Source organism: Camelus dromedarius, chromosome 7, assembly GCF_036321535.1.
Source record: "Camelus dromedarius isolate mCamDro1 chromosome 7, mCamDro1.pat, whole genome shotgun sequence".
Taxonomy (NCBI): Eukaryota; Metazoa; Chordata; class Mammalia; order Artiodactyla; family Camelidae; genus Camelus; species Camelus dromedarius.
In genome coordinates this window covers 13,141,060-13,158,390 of record NC_087442.1, presented here as the reverse complement: position 1 = coordinate 13,158,390, position 17,331 = coordinate 13,141,060, and the positions used below count along the sequence as shown (strand labels likewise).

Below are 17,331 nucleotides of genomic sequence, written 5' to 3'. Positions count from 1 at the left end.
TCTTTTCTAGCATTTATGAAATTTTTTAAACTTTGGTACATTCTGCTTTTTATTCATGATCTTTTCTGTTTCTTTCTAGGCAGAACGTGTTCATGAGTTAAATGAAGAAATTGGTAAATTGTTGGCTAAGGTAGAACAGCTAGGAGCTGAAGGGAATGTGGAGGAATCCCAGAAAGTAATGGATGAAGTAGAGAAGGCACGGGCAAAAAAAAGAGAAGCAGAGGTAACTTACTTTAGCAGCTATATTCCTAAAGAATGCATATTTGACTGGAAATTATTGAAAAGTTATTACTATTTAAACCAATTTAAAATATTAGTCTGTGTCATACTGATGGGTTGTATATCAAAATTAGTGGGATTTTTTGGAATTTAGAGTCATTGATCTGTTGAAATTTATAACGGTAAATGAAGTAAACTAAGCAAGTCATACACAGCAGTCACACATGTAAGTAGACCCAGTGCAGTCTTCATACACGTGGTCACTGCGATGCCATCCCTACTCCATCCCCACGCAGCTGCAGTGTTCTCCCTTGTCTTCCCACCTTAGCATAGTCTGCTAACACCCTGGGAACTCCCTCTCGTTCTTTCTCCACGTACAGGTCAAAATCTGGTACCTGCAGACAAAGTTACCTTTTGTCCCCCTCCGCCAGTGTTTATTAGAAAATTGAATGCCTTCAGATGAGATTGTACTCTCCCCTTTTGCCATAATCTCCATTGAGCCTAACTGTATCACACTTGGGTTTGATTTGTTATTCTCTAGCCTCTTAAGGCAGAAGCTTAGATCATTGATTTTAGACCATTAAATGCTGTAAGTTTTCTTCTAAGCATGACTGTAGCTGCTTCTCACAGATTTTCATATGTGTTTTTATTTTCATTCATTTCTAAATATTTACTAATATTGCTTGTGGTTTTTTTTTTTTTTTTTTTGACCTGTGGGTTATTTAGGCATGTGTTTAGTTTTTCTATATTTGGAGGTTTTCCAGATATTTTTCTGTTACTGATACTAATTTATTTCTGTTGTGGTCAGAGAACGTGTGTGTGATTTCAGTTCTCTTAAGTATATCAGTACTTGTTTTGTGTCCGTGCATAAGGTCTGCCTTGGTGAATGTTCCATCTACATTTAAAAACAATGATACTCTGCCTTGTTAAATGGAGTGTTCTATAAATAAAATGTCAATTGAGTCAAGATAGTTGATAGATTTGTTCGAGTCTTCTATATCCTAATGATTTTCTGCCTCCTTGTTCTACTACTCACTGAGAGGAGTGTTGAAGTGTCTAACTAGAATTGTGGATTTGTTTGTTTATGCTTTCCATCTTGTCAGTTTTTGATCATATATTTTGAAGCTCTGTTATTAGGTTAGTATATATTTAGGATTGTTATTATCTTTCGATTAATTTAACTCTTTATTACTTTGAAGTGTCCTTCTTTGTCCCTAGTGATGTCCCTTGTTTTGAAATCTCCTTCGTCTGCTAGTAATAAAAGCTTCTCTAGCTTTTTTCATAAGCGAAACCACTGGAGGGGGAAAGAGGTGTAACTAATAGTAGAAACAAAATGGAATCCTAAAAAGAATACTTAATCCAAAAGAAAGGCAGAAGAAAGGGAACAAACAGAAAATAAATAGGATGGTAGATCTAAACCCAGTGTACCAATAATTATATTAAATGTAAATAGTCTCAGCAATCCAATTAAAAAGCAGAGATTGTGAGACTGGATTTTTTTTTTTTTTTAAACAAGACTTAGCTATATGCTAGCTACAAGAAACCCACTCTGGAAGTATGAAGACACAAGATTACAGGTTCTGGGCTGGGGAAAGATATTATCAAGAAGCTATTCTTGATCGTTTTAATGTCTTAATATTATGATTCTTTAAATGTAGTTAATACCAATCCAGAAAATGAATACTATGAATTTTAAAATGCAAAATATTTTATAGCTAGTTTATTTCCCCAGAAAACTCTTGGGTAATGAATCCAGCGAGCATTATTTTCCTTCCATATATTGCAGTTTTCATAAAACTTCATGTATATATATACTTGGAGTTTTACTGGTATTACCCTGTAGCTTGACATCATTAGCCTGTTATGTTTTATCATCCATTGACTTCTACTTGGGACAGTGCATTACAAAATGTACTTGCCTATTCTAGATTGTGTTCAATTGTACATAATAGAAAATTTAACTTATTAATGACTTAACCAAAGAAAGGTTTTATTTATCTCATTTAATAAATAACTTGAGTTTAGAAAGTCTGGGGCTGGCCCAGCAGCTTCATGATGCCATCTAGCACACAGCCTGCTTCTAGCTTTGTTTTTGAGATCAAACTCCCCAACCTCACAAAAATGGCGACATTGCAATAAAAATTGTGGCATATTAAAAAAAAAAAAAAAAAGCCATCCTTACTATGTGACTTTGTCTTTATGCTTATCTCTTTGTGTTAGTCATGTGTCTGCTAAGCCTAAAGCCTTTCCTTTGTGCACAAGTAGAAAGAGGAGGAATAACAAGGCATAAAAATTGAGTTGACTTGCTTTGTGTGTCATGCTTTGGGGTTCCCTTTTTAAAAATTTTTAATTTTGAAATATTTCAAGAAAAGTTAAAACATTATATGAAAAATTTCCCTATATCCTCCACCCAGATTCCTCAAATGTTAACATTTTACCACATTTGCTATATCATTCTCCTCCTGTATGTGTGTATTTGAACTGTTTAACAATCAGCTATAGATATGATGCCTTTTTATCCCTGAATACTTCAATGTGTATTTTTTAAAAACAATATTTTATTATATAACCACAGTAGAATTACCTGAATCAAGAAGTAACACTGATACAATACTAATAGTTAATCTGAAGACTGTTCAAATTTTGCCATTTGTCCTAATAATGTTCTTTTTCAAAAAAGAAAGGAAATTTTTTTTGTTTAACATCCAGTCCAGGATCACGTGTTGCATTTAGTTGTATGTCTCTCTAGTCCCCTTTAATCTGGTACCTCAGTCTTTGTCTGACGTGATCTTGACAGTTTTGAAAAGTATAGATCAGTTATCCTGTAAAATGTCCTTCACTTTGGGTTTGTCTAATACTTCTTCCTGGTTAGATATTTGAGAGGAATACCACTGAAGTGATGTTAAATCCTGTCAGAAGGCTGTTAGTAGCTTGTCCACTTCTGGTAATGTTGCCTGTTTTCCTACTGTGAAGTTACTGTGTTTCCCTTTATAATTAATATCTTGGTATTGACACTGTAAGTGTCTATTTCCCATTGCTTTTTGATCCACATGTTATAGCAGCCACTGATGATCTTCATCTGAATCTACTGACTCCCTTTTATAGAACTTTTTTATAGATTCTATCCAGTAATGTCTGCATGTGTCTCCTTAACGAAAGCTGCCTGGAAGCTTGGAAATGTCATGTTTTTGATTGGGCATGCTGCTGCTTCATACAAAAGACAGGGTGCGGTGGATACACAAAGCCACTAATATTTATTATTTCATTAATGAACTTAATATAAATAAAATGAGTATGAGGCATCTTAATCTCAGTAAGGCACCTTTCATCTTTTGTCTTACAGAGCTACTCCTTTTAATAGGAAGTCTTTGTATGCCCTGTCCACAGTTCCAGAGGGTGGGGAATGATCTGTGGGGAAGAAGGCAGCGAAAGGAAGCTGTAATAGTATGGAAGACATACATTCCTTTTCTGCAATCATGGGCGATTCTGCTTCCTTGACCTTTCACTGATGTATAGTTTTGGGGTTGCTGCATTTTTAACAAGAATTATAGAAAACGTTGTAGAACACTGAGAAAACTTTTTCAGAAAGTCGTGTTCCATATCATGTTAGAATTGTTATGGTGGTTCCTGGCAAAAGGTATTTAAGGCTCTGATCATTCATTTCTAGTAGAGAGGTCCTGAGGACAGAGAATAGGGGGAATGAGGAGTCTGTAATTTTCATGACAAAATCACCATGCTTTTTGTGTGTTGATTAGAAACATTTTTGGTATAAACATAGTGTATTTTGTTTAATTGTATGATTTTAATGTGGTTTATGTGAACATTATTTTTCTCACTTTCGTTTAGGAAGTTTATCGGAATTCTATGCCAGCTTCCAGTTTCCAGCAGCAGAAACTTCGAGTCTGTGAAGTCTGCTCTGCCTATTTAGGGCTTCATGATAATGACAGGCGGCTGGCTGATCATTTTGGGGGTAAACTGCACCTGGGATTTATTGAAATAAGAGAGAAGCTTGAAGAATTAAAGGTACATTGGTAAATTAAGGCCTCCCCCTTTGTCCAGTTTAGCCACTCATTCTTTTGATATGTGTAAGTTGTCTTTTTGTATAGTTGGGGGGTTTTTTGTATAGTATTCTTAATTGTGATTAAGACTGTTCTTAACTGTGATTCTGTTAATAGTTAATATTGAATAGTGTAGGATTGTAACTAGAAATACCATCTTGTTTAATGGATGATATCTGGGAAACAGACTTTAAAGTACTATTTCTCTTATTCTGGAAGGTAGTAATTTTGTGTTAGATACGATGTTGAATTAGGAGTCTTGCTAACTGGGTTCTAAAATAATTCATACAAGTCCCCTAAAATTTCCGATGATGTTTTCTTTTTAATAAAATCAGTAACATTAATGTAATAATATTTACTTTTAAGGAAGATTTTTTAAAAGCTCCAGCATTTATTTGGAGTATTTTGCAGTTCACTAAATAGCATACTTGTGGTACCTCTAATTTTTTCTTCTGCCCCCATTTCAGAAAGGATTTATTTTTTTAAAAAGGACAGTCACTGTCACTTAAGTATGTAGGCTGTTGTGAAAAAGGCAACACAACTCTTACTCGTCTGCTGATTTCTTTTGAGAAGATGAGCAAACAAAAAAAGAGGGAGGATATTTCTAAGGAGGTAAACATAAGCAGAAGTCAGTGGATATGACCAGTTTACTTTTCAACAGTCTGATGTGGCTAGTTTTTTAAAAAATTGTGGGACTGTAGTATTTTGTCATGAATTGAGGACTTGCTCAAAGATGGCAAACATTGGGTAGTGACTTTTTGTGTAGTTACCACTGAAATTAACCCAAGACCATAGTTTGATACTTAAAATAATGTGGAATCAAAATCACTTAGGGACATCTCCGTGTTTGTAGTTAACCGTGAGCTCTTCTCAGTATTCTGAGTACCTAGGATGATCCTGGGTAAGTTTTTTGAAATGACAAGTTGAGTTTCACTATAGTGAATGGTTATTGAGCTCTAATTTAAAACTCAAAAAAAATGGTAATTGGAAACCTTCGCAAATACAGACCTAGCAACAGAACTGTTTAGCATTTCACCGGTATCTTTAAAAGCAGCAGCATCAGGATTGTAAGTAGAAATTGACAGAAGACATTTCCATATTGGAAATCGGAGAGCTTGGAAACTTGTAGGAGTTTATAATGATTGATGGTTTTTTTAAAAAATTCATTTTTATAGAATTTAGAAGACCTTAAGAGGAGAAAAGTCTTATAAAAGTGATTCTGAAATACTAAGAAGTCATAGAGAAATATGAAATTGTACATAAAAAGAAGGGGAGATTTTGGAAACCAGTCTTGTAAGCTTAATGATTATACTTGGCAAAACTTCAAATTTAATTGTTATTAAAAAGCTTTTGATGTTAGATATGGTGAAGTTTAGGATAGTGCTCATTAAGAATGGGCCCATACTTCTCCTCATTTATTATTATTTGAACTGTCATTGTTTTTTAAGAGAGTTGTAGCTGAGAAGCAGGAGAAAAGAAACCAGGAACGCCTGAAAAGAAGAGAAGAAAGGGAGAGAGAAGAAAGGGAGAAGCTGAGGAGGTATGGAGTAATTAACTGAGTAGTCCAAGTATCTGAGGTTGAATATCCCCAGTTCTGAAAAGAGATGTGATTGATACAAGATTTTAGATGTTAATAAATCTGGACATGGGAAATTTCTTTAAAATACTGACATATGAAATAATGTTTATTCAACTATGTTAACTTATGGCCATTTAAGTCAAGTCAAGAAGATTTCCTTCAGAATGTGTGGAAGAGGGAGTAAAGAGTGTGTCGTATCTATCTGTTTAGTAAGATTTATAATAAAGCCCCTGTCTGGCCCTCTGATTTTCACAATGGGCTAGTTTTGTACCAGGCTGGTGTAGAACTGTTTTATTGATATATTGTGTACTTGTTGATAAAAGGTTTGGGTGGTTATTTGTTTGTTTCATTGATTATTTTACATTGTACTTTGATTCTATATTTCTTCAGTTTAGGAGCTATAAACTATAAAATTTTATTAAGTTAATAGCTAAATGTGAACAATTCTTTTTATACTGATTAGTTGATAAAATCATACGATTCTTATTTAGAATGTCTACGTGTTGAGTCACTTTTACCCATTTGCAGCAAAATATTACATAAAGCATCATATTTATAACTTCAACAATTTTCAGATGGATGAGTTTGCCATAAAAGATTTACCTGCAGTTCTAACTTAGTGTTCCCTTAATTGTATTACACATCTCTGAAATTTAAATACCTTCTCTTCGGCCAGTGTTGTGCTTCAGTTAATTAAAACCCTGGATAATAATGTGACTAGGTCATGTCGACTTCCTCTAAGCTTTGAGCATGTTACATATACTCAGTCTATTTGAAGATGTTTAAACTGACTTCATTTGTTACATGGCTTGTAATGATTTTGCACTGTAATGACAAAAACAAAACAAAGTTACATATTGGACATGTTCCTGTTTAGAGGAAGTGCTGTATTTTAGTAACTTCAGAGCTTTATCTCTTTTGTGTATACTAAGTTTCTGTGAGAATATTGCCCAATATTGTAATGTTTTAGACAGTATGAATGGCATTAGAAATCTCAGTTTAAGTTAAAATTCAGAATATAGTGCCACTAATATAAATGATTCAACTGAGGTAATAGTCAAATGAGAGAAAACATTCTTTGCAGGACTACATTTTCACATCTGTAGATGATGAGAAAGTACATCTTATCTTACTCTTTAATGCCAAGTGGCAAATTTCTTTTAACATTGATTATTATAAAATGTTAACACTGCTTCAGAAACATTTAAAACATTTTTTTAGTCTTTGAACTTGAGGAGATACTGTGCCTAAGTATGGAAGATGAGGAAATTACAAGTGAGTACAGAATTACACACAAATGGGATTACAACTATGGTAATGAAAAGAATAATGATACAAATTACTGTCACTTACTGGATGCTGCTTATGTGCCCATTGTGCTAAGAATTTACCTATATTAATTCATCTAATACTTAGAACCCTCCTGTGAAATTTCTGTTACTGTCCCTCTTTTGCAAATGACAAACTGAAGGAAGATACATAATCTGTCCAGGCCACACAGATAGTGGTGGAAATGGTTACAGCTTGCATCAGGCTGAATCCAAAGCCGTGCTTCAACCATGCTACATATTCTCCACACACACATACAAAACCAATCCTGTGACTTCCTAGTAACCATAATATTAGATGTCACTATTTATTGAGCTTTAATTGTGTGCTAGTAAGTGTAAAGATTGCTTTTTATATAAGAGTATCACGTGTCATAATAAGAAACATTGTACAATTGAGTCGTGTTCTAGGGATTATAGTACGAAGTGGTAATTCCAAAGTATAAGCGTGTCAGCTTAGAAATTTTACTCTGTTCCCGGAGAAAAAGAAGAAATGACAAAGATACAAATAACAGATTTTTTTCCAGATTGGGAAGTGGTTTTTGGAGAACTAGGGAGTTGTGCTGTATAGGAGTGTTAGTCTCCTAGGAGCATATTCTTTTTTAAGAGCCGGGTATCCTAAACAGGTACGCCCAGGTCGGGAAGTCTGCAGAGTTTGTGGTACCTTTTGGAAAAATTCGTGTGTGTACATACACGCCTTATATTTATAAAATTAATACAAAATTAGAAATGAGGAAGAATGTAATTAGCACATTGTACTTCTTCCTTATTTATAGTTACTTTTCTAAAAATAGATATTCTTTTTTTAGGTCTCGATCACATAGCAAGAATCCCAAAAGGTAGGTATTATACACAATAAGTTTAAGTGGTGAAGCTGTATTTTTCAAAGGTAGTTTTTATAGATTAAGTATCTTTTAAAAGTGAATGAGAATTAACAGATTAGTACTCTAAATTCTTTTGTAGTTCACACTTGTGCAACATCATTTGAGAAGAAATTGGTCTGCAGATACTTATGGGCTACAATTTAGTTTTATCAGAGTAAAATCATATGCAGTGCCCTGGAGTTACAGAGAAAGCTAAAAATATTTCAGAGTATTTCATTAAAATCTTCCTTAGAAGCTAAGAGTAAATATGTGACAGGATTTATTTTTTTAAATCAATTTGGATGATTCGTAAGAAACACATTCTAAGAGGCTGAAAATATAACTAGTTTAAATAGTTGGATACATTCTGAGTGAGGGATTCATGATGAGTTATTGAGGGAAACTAAAATGTTTAGTTTGCACCTGATACTGACTTTGACTTTACTGCTTCTCCCTTTGTACAGTGAGGAGGAGTACAGTGTAAAAGAGGAGGAGGAAGATAACTTTTGACTTTTGGCACTAATGTTTGTGAGCTTTTAGAAGCCTTTTTTTTTTTTTTAATACAGTTTTTACTAGTTTTTAGTAATTTTTCCTGAGGTGATAAGACATGGTATTCTTTATCATTCTTAATTCTTCGTGTGCCATTCTCATTTCTGTCCTTGAGCCTTTCTCATGGATCCATTCCTCCCCAGAATGCCCTTTCTCACTGTTTTCAGATCCTGCCATTCCTGTTTTTCAGATCACATCATCTTTTTGAAACCTTCTGAGTACCCTTGACTCTAAAAAGTAACTATTTCCCAAGAACTTTTTCCCTGTAAACTAGAGCATTTATTGTTATGAAGGAAAAACTTTATGTTCTGTTACATGTCCCTTAGTACTTTTTAGAGTCTTTCAGTGGTATTTCTGCTTAAAACACCAAAGACTAAGACATTAATAAACAGGATCAATTGTGTAAACTAATTTATATTGTTGTTTCTCAATCCAGGATGAGAAGTGGAAACATTACATGATGATACTATTCTTTTTTACTGGTTGATTCATGCAAGCTGGTCCCTTTGTTGAAGACATATTTAACCCATTTGTACGTAGAACATCTTTAGATACTCATGCCAGAGATTTCATTTCTGCTACTCTGGGCCAAGCCACTTATCACCTCACTATTACAGTAGCCTCTTAACCAGTCTCTTGATTGTTTTTGCCTACTTCCCTTCTTCACCTCAGTCTGTTTTGTACACATCAGCCAGAATGATTTCTTTAAAAAGTGAAATAAGTTGTATCTGTCCTCTCCTCAAACCCTCCAAACGTACTCTGTTCACTCACAGGAGTTGAAATCCTCCCCATGGCTTTTAAGTAGAGTGATCCGTCTGCCCTCAGACAGTTAGTTACAGTTTATTTTTTGTCTCAGCATATTTATTAATAGCTCCCCCTTTCCCTCTGAATATTTCAGTGTTAAGAACATCTTGGTTTGAATGACAAAGTACTTGGTCATCCTGCTTGATAGACTCCTGATGTTACCCGTCGTCCTTGTTTCATTACAGCCAGACATGTCTCTTCTATTCCTTTGACAGGCTGAACTTTTTCCCACCTCAGGGCCTTTGCGTCTGTATTTCCTTTACCTGAAGCAGTCTTCTCAGTTGGCTGATTAGCTCATTTCCTTACTTCATTTTGTCTTTGCTTAAATGCTATTTTTAAAGAAAAGCCAAAAAAAAGGAAAAGAAAAGAAAAGCCTTTCCTGCCTATTCTGTATAAAAAATGACCGCCTCATTTCTCTTTCCATTTTTACCTTTCCTAATACATCATTTCTTTACTGCCTGACCTGTATTTTTTGCCTACATATCTATATAGACCTCTTTCTGGAGTATAAGCTCCATGAAGTTAAGGACTTTGCTTTATTTGCTGCTCAGTCTCCCTAGTACCTAGAACAGTACAGTAGGTACCCAGTAAATGTTTTTGAATTAATGAATAGTCTAGGGATGAAATTATGCATTGGAAGAAATAGATTGATTATAATAGGTCAAAATGAGTGATAAGTTACCATTTGATAAATCTTGAATGAATTGATACTGTCTTTTTCCTATTTCTTTTCAGAAATATTTTAAATTGTGGAAATACTCTATTTAACTGTGGTTGATCCTAGGTCCACAATATGCTTTTCTTTGAAGCATTGTTGATATAAGCTGACTGTTCTTAAACTTCATTTAACAAAATAATCTTTTGAAAATAAACTCAATTTATAAATTATATCACCTGAATTAATGTGCTTTTAAACTTTAAAAAATGAGATGTTTTCTCATAATTTGACAAAGAGAATTAAAAATTTTTAAGAGCCTTACTGAGATTTATATACCCTAAGTTCACCTATTTTAACTGTGTAAGTCAATGCTTTTCAGTAAGTTTAAAGTTGCACAATTGACAAAATCCAGTTTAGAATGTTCTCATCACTCTTAAAGAGGCCCTTAACAAAGTTCATAGCTTTCTTCCCCATTGTTTCTCTCCTCCGCACATGCCACCCCCACCCTCGCCACACACACTAGTTAATTTTGTGACACAGTGAAGGCTACAGAAGTGTTTTTCCTTCTCTGTACTCCTATGTACTTGTAAATACTTTTTGTAAAAAAATAGGGAACTGTCTTAACTGTGTTTTGATTACACTGTGACTAGGCATATTGTGGGTGTTTAAACTTATTTTGGTGGTCATATAAGCTTTCTAATTCAGAGAGTAACTTACGCTAAATAATATTCTTCTCATGCGTCTCCTCCCTCCTGTCCATGTTCATCAGGTACAACACTTTGTTTCTAAAGTGTACTAAGAATCTTAGAAATTTAAATGAAATTAAGTTCATGAAGCAACTAGATAATCCTATCCCTGGCATGTAGTAGTGGTATAGATTGTGTCTTTCATGTCTAAAAATATTCCTGATGTAAATTTATACAATACTGATTGACCTCTGAGAACTAGTATTTTATTTTTGTTTTGAATTTCTAGTATTTATTTAATATACTAGCAATTTATTTTAATATAGATTTAGCTGATTTGAAATAGAATCAGCATTTTAAGTAAAGCTCCTGAGGGATAGTTTCTCTTAAAGAAGGGGCTTTAGTCAATGAGAAATGTAGTGCCAACAAAGCTAAAAACTAAATGAAATATTTTTTGTAGATCTCGGTCCAGAGAGCATCGCAGACATCGGTCTCGCTCCATGTCACGGGAACGGAAAAGGAGAACTCGATCCAAATCTCGGGAGAAACGCCATCGCCACAGATCCCGCTCCAGCAGCCGTAGTCGCAGCCGCAGCCACCAGAGAAGTGGGCACAGTTCTAGAGACAGGAGCAGAGAGCGATCCAGGAGGAGGTACTGAGGTCCATAGGAGGATGTGGAACTACCTTTGTGGTTTAGACTTGGAATACTAGTGGTGTGAACTTGCATCTGGTAACTTGGACACATTTGTGTGTGTATAACTTTTTTCCCCTGATTATATGGGTAGTTCAGAAAGAATATGCTTATGAGCCAGAGTAAGAAATTGGAACCAGTATGTTCAGAGGTTATTGCTTTTCTACACTTAGTGTGTCTTGGGAAAAAAGTACTTTATGGGCAAATAATTTTAGTTACCAGTAATTGTTAGAGCTTTTTCAGTATGTATTGGCAAATTAAGGGCTCTGAGAAGTCCCTTCAGTAAAACTGGTTTACCTTTGTTTAACTTTTTGTTTTCCAAACTTAATTTTTCAGAGCAGACACATTCTAGTATATTCTTGCTTAATCTGCACTATAGGTGTGCATGTTGTATATACAGTTAGCTTGGCAGTGCAGATTCAGAATTATAAGGAAGTTAGACTTCATTAGCATGGAAAAGGTGCAAGGAGGGCAGACCCAGGGTGAAGCATGTTTAAGGACTTGAATTAAGGGCAGAGGACTAGAATGTGGCACGGAGCCTTGGCACTCTCAGTCTGTATAGACCAAGCTCCCAAACTTCTCAGGTCACACAATGGCCCTTAGGAGCCAGGTCATTTCTATGGAACATAAAACATTTTTTGAGTCCCTAGTACCTACTAATCTTAAATTTTCTATGGGTATATTCCACATGAAGCCCATGATAGATTTTTAACAGCTTTCTGCAGATTTTTTTTTTTTTTTTGACCCTCAACTAGCCATTCCCTGAAACCACTCAAAAACTGAGTTGGATGTAATAGGCTCTTTGTTGTATTCTTGCCTTGATCCAAGTAGCTTAGTGAGGTATAACTGATAAAACTGTAAGACATTTCAAGTGTTCATCATGATTTGATACACATATACATTGTGAAAGGATTCCACACATCTAGTTAGTTAACATATCCATTACCTCACATGTATTTTTTGGTGAGAACATTTAAGTTCTGCTCTCTTAGCAAACCAAGTAGTTCTTAAGGTGACTTTAAGTCAGTAATAATTATATATTTTCTGCTGTACTAGGCTTAGTTAAAAAAAAATAAATATAATGTAGTTGAGCAACTTTATTCAAGTGAGTTAAGACACAGGACTAACATCTTTGACAGTAATCAGACTGACCGAACAAAGAGCTAACCTGTATATATGGCACAGACTAAATAATATAGGAACTTAGATGAGGGAAGTAGAGTAATTTATAAAAATGGCTTCAGGGGAGTAGATAAAACCTAAATAAAGTGGGTATAATCTGAGTAGGTAAAGTCAGATAGGAAAAATATTCTAGGCAAATGCAGAGAATGAGCAGGGAATTTATAAGGGACAGGGTTCCTTGTAGTGTGATTTTAGGCCAGTTATCTCACATTCTTAAAACTGCAGGCACACAGTCCAGTGCCCAGAAATACACATTTTTAAAAGTTCTCCATGAATCTTACCTGTACTGTAAATTTTGAGAATCAGCTTGCTGGTTGATAGAAGACAGTTTCTCTTGTCTACTTGCCCACCTGTCAGTTGTTTCTGGTGGTGAGAATGGAGTCTCATCTGGGACTGTGTTAGCCTAGTCCCTGGTGCTTCCTCCATTTATGAAGTTGTACAGGAAAATTTCCATCATACTACCTGACACCCCTAATCTAATATTTTCAGCATGTTCATAAAGATTATTTTTGCAAAACTTAAAGTTTTGCTTTTCTCAAGAGCACTTCTAATCTTGATACTCAAATTATTCTTTCAAAGCAACTTTTTTTTTGCCAAAAATTAGCAGACAGTTGCTATTAAAATCTACCATGTTACTACATAAAAGAGGACATCAAGTTACTGCTACATAGTATTTGAGTTTAAATTTCAAGGTAAAAGTTCCAGTTAAAGGGCTTTTATAAATTTGCTCTTCTCCTGCTCCAGCTGGTCTCTGATACAATAGTCTGTGCCCTTTCCTGACAACAGTTACCCTTGGTAAATAAGGACTGTTTGCATTTTTTGCTGGCCTGCTCTGTTCAGATACATACAATGCAGACTAGAGTCAGACTGCTTGGATTAAAGTGGCCTTGGCCAAATGATCTAATTACCCCTCTTGTCTTTCCTTACCTAGTTAGTAGAAGAGTGCCTGCTTTATCAGGATTATTGGTAGTTTGAGTGAAATATTGAGTGAAAACAGCTTCTGTCTGGGACATTATACTCTGGCAAAACAGTTGATATTCATCTCATGATTTTTGTTATTACTAATCCTGGGACTTACCACCAACGTGTGTCCTTAATCTTAGGCATCGTCTCAATCATCTCTCTTCCTATTCCATTCCTGCAAAGACTGTGGAGCAGGATGTGCACTGTGTGATTCAGCACAGTTTTAAGTTAAGCTTATTTAAAACCTTAAGTAGAATGCTCAGTCTTTTCGGTTTAATCTTCCTTAACTATATTTCTAAAACTGGGTAGTATAGTAGTAATTTTTTCCTAACTTAGAAGTTGAAAGTATTATTTAATCAGGCCTCAGATCCTAATTCTGAACATGGGTTAAGTGAGATAATTTTGTACAAGTATCATGTCACGTGTAAAGAACCAAATAAATGTAATATGTTACTGATTCATTCTAGATGTTGAAGGTATAGAAGATTCCATATTAATTCTGATCCCCCAGTGTCCTTTGATGTTCCTTCTGATTGAATCTCTGGTATAAGCTTGTTATTATTTACCTTTCTTGTTGAGTTGGGTATGAGAATGGAGAGGCCGTATTAAGAATCAAGTTGTGGTTAGTCAAGATTTATTATAGTGTGATCATCATTCTGTCTTCTATTCTGGTTTTTTTCTCTTGGTTGAATGAGCTAACTCAGGAGGCGTAAAGTAATGTTTTATAATAATAAATGGTTACTTAAAGCCATATCATTGACTAGTTCTCTTACCTAAGTGTTGGCAAACTGTTGCCTGCAAGCCAGATCTGGCCCCATAGTCTTTTTTTTTATATAGCCAGTGAGCTATGGATGATGGTTTTTACATTACTAAGGGGTTGATGAAAAAGAAGAATATACCATACTTTGCAACACCTACAACATTTAGGTCTCTGGCCAGACAGCAAAGAAAAAATGGTTCCTGTAGCATCCTAGGCCATTGATTGCCATCCATTCTATTACATATTTTTTAAAAACCAGATAACATCTTAAAGGTATTATTTTTACATTAAATATATTTGCTGTGAAATAGAGAAGCTTTAGGATTGCCTCTGAGATAATGAGAATGACCTATAAATCAGTACCCTTAGCAAATGCAGTAGTCCTCTTTTTCTGTCAGAAAACTGACTCCTCGGTCTTTCTTGGATGTATTCTGTATATCTTCAGCTAATCAGTACCTTAATATTTATCCGATTCATTTGGATTTTGGGTTTCCCAACACATTTTGCTCCTCAAATTAATATTTTTCAGATCCTCAAAAGAAAGATTCAGAGACCAAGACTTAGCATCACGTGACAGAGACAGGAATTCAAGAGACAGATCACCTCGTGACAGAGATCGAAAAGATAAGAAGCGGTCCTATGAGAGCGCTAATGGCAGATCAGAAGACAGGAGGAGCTCTGAAGAGCGCGAAGCAGGGGAGATATAATTAGCTGTGTACATATCCTCAGTCCTTAAGCTTCCTCTGGCGTTACATACTATTGTTTAGTTTACAGCTGTTCGGGGTTGACACAGTGAGCAGTTCCAGACACCGATCCAGCTAGGCTAGGTGTACAGTATCTAACTTGATCTGAGCTTGTTTTCTTTGGTGAAGCCTAAAGCTACATCCATAGTTTCTGGTGAACCTGCAATTCTAAAAAGTACAGTTTTATACAATAAGACACCGATGTCTTTATTCTTTCTAGTAGGAGTTGATAGTGAAATGAATTGTGTTACTTGCCTTGGGATTTTTTTGAATATTTGTAAAATGCTTCCTTTCTAGTCCAAACAACAGCAACATTGGGAATTTCTTTTTAATCCTTTCTCTGACTCTGTATCCTCCTGATGCCTCTACCCTCTAATTAATTGTAAGAGAAAGGGGTGCAGGGAAGCAATATAACTTCTGTCCTAAGGTTCTGTTCCCATTATTACTTGCTGATTACAGTTCAGAACATTTATACTGGAATGTATGCTGGAGAAATTTAAAATACTAGGAGTTTTGTTTGTTTGTCTAATGGTGCCTATTTTAGAGTGGGGAGTTGAACAGCTGTTGCATTACATATTTGCTTTTTTATTGAAATTTTGAAATCAAACGTCTTGATTTTTCTGTTCCATTGAATTGCTATGTTCAGGTTTTGAGAAGGGGGTGGGGGCAGGGACTTTCATAAGCACTTCTTGTTTTATTTTGTGTGTGTGGAATATAAAGACTACACCCTTATTGTAAAAAGTAATAAAATGAAAGAATCACCACCACCATTAGACTGTAACTTGTCTAGTAAGTTGTCTCTAGAACTATTTGCTGTGGCCATTTCTATTCTGTTGTATCATTAATAGTGCCTTACTGTGCAAGGCACCAAAGGAAAGAAACATACACTTGCAAAGATTCAAGATGAACTGTCACGCCACCTGGGCTCTTGCTGAACTATATTCCAGCTTCTCCAGGGCTGTCTGTAACACCTGCCGTAGAGGACCAGACCTGCAGAAGAAACTGGGTATTCATTTGTTTTGTTTTTCTTCTCATTCAGCAAACAAATAAAAACATGGTGTAACCAATGTAATGAGACTAACAATTTCTGCATTGAAAAAATTTAAACAGTAGTTACTTGTGATTCTAGAAAAGCAACAAATGTGAGTATAGTTAACCAAGATCCTTTCAAGAACTATTTCTGTCTTTGGTGCCCTAAGTATAAAAAATTTGATGTAACAGGAATGTGGGCCTCAGAAAGGGAAACTTAAGCTAAGTGACATGAGATTTATGGCTAAAAGGGACACTCCTCAAGTTCCCAGCTTACCAAGTTGTGACTCATTAAATGAAGCTTTTCTGCCATGTTTGGTTCTGCACCTTCAGTTCATACAGAGTTTTATCTGAGACCCATCTGCATCACTGGCCCATTCCCTTCTCAGAAATTGTTTTGTACCTACTTTGTTTCTGGTGGTCTGCACTGTTCTCTTAAATCCTTACTTTAGACTTTGTACCTTAAGGTGTAGAGTGAGATCAAAAAGGAAGGCAGACTGTCTGGAACCTGACCTGTTACAGTGATAAATGTGGAGTTAAATACCAGATGCCACAACATGATTGAAAAATGTTATAGGATTACGTTTGTATAATTGGAACTTAACATTCATACGGTTAGGGAGAGAACAAGTATCACTAGGTGTTACTACAGCTGTGATATGTTGGCAGTACAGGCTGCCTGGCCACTAACAAACCGGTCAGCAACAGCCAGTGAAGGATGTCGCCATCGTCCAGGGCTGGGCACCATGGTGGATCGCCTTGCCTCCGGTGCATTTGAGTCTGCTTTCTACAGCAGCCCTTTGAGCCAGAGCCCAGCATGCATTCGAGTTGTCATTCAGTGTAGGAATTTGTCACTCATTGTGGTAAACGTGTTAATTTGTCCTTCTATGTGGTACCTTTCAAAAGAGTATTGTTTTAGGTAATGGCCCATCTTCATTATGTAAGTTTTTATAGATAAATGTTGATGACAGTTTAAAAATCAAATACAGGATTTAACAAAAAATATCCAAGTAAGTATCACATAGCTTAAAAAAGTATACACAGTATACACATTTAAGGTGGATATTCAGCTGCTAAGTACTGGTATTGCTTACAGATTGTTAAACCATTGAAACATCTCCATCAGTCAGTAACTAGCTGCTGCCTTAAGTGCCTTCCCCCCACTCAAAACCAACCTCTCATCTCTCAACATTGAGGTCTGGCACAGCTGAGAATCTTC

At 35.5% G+C, this 17,331-nt stretch overlaps 1 protein-coding gene across 8 annotated transcripts in view; it reads left to right on the top strand.

Moving 5' to 3' along the window:
* LUC7L2 (LUC7 like 2, pre-mRNA splicing factor) overlaps nt 1-16,155 on the top strand; it is a 52,238-nt gene extending 36,083 nt beyond the window's left edge. For 7 of the 8 annotated variants that reach the window (XM_064487321.1, XM_064487320.1, XM_031455461.2 and 4 more), the window contains 6 exons: nt 80-223; nt 4,066-4,242; nt 5,726-5,817; nt 7,994-8,023; nt 11,205-11,396; nt 14,870-16,155. In XM_064487321.1, the coding sequence (XP_064343391.1) occupies nt 80-223; nt 4,066-4,242; nt 5,726-5,817; nt 7,994-8,023; nt 11,205-11,396; nt 14,870-15,047 (813 nt within the window). In that variant the 3' untranslated portion in view covers nt 15,048-16,155. The remainder of the gene's footprint in view (nt 1-79; nt 224-4,065; nt 4,243-5,725; nt 5,818-7,993; nt 8,024-11,204; nt 11,397-14,869) is intronic. The other variant, XM_031455463.2, reaches the window with a different exon arrangement.
* Nucleotides 16,156-17,331: the final 1,176 nt, after the last annotated feature.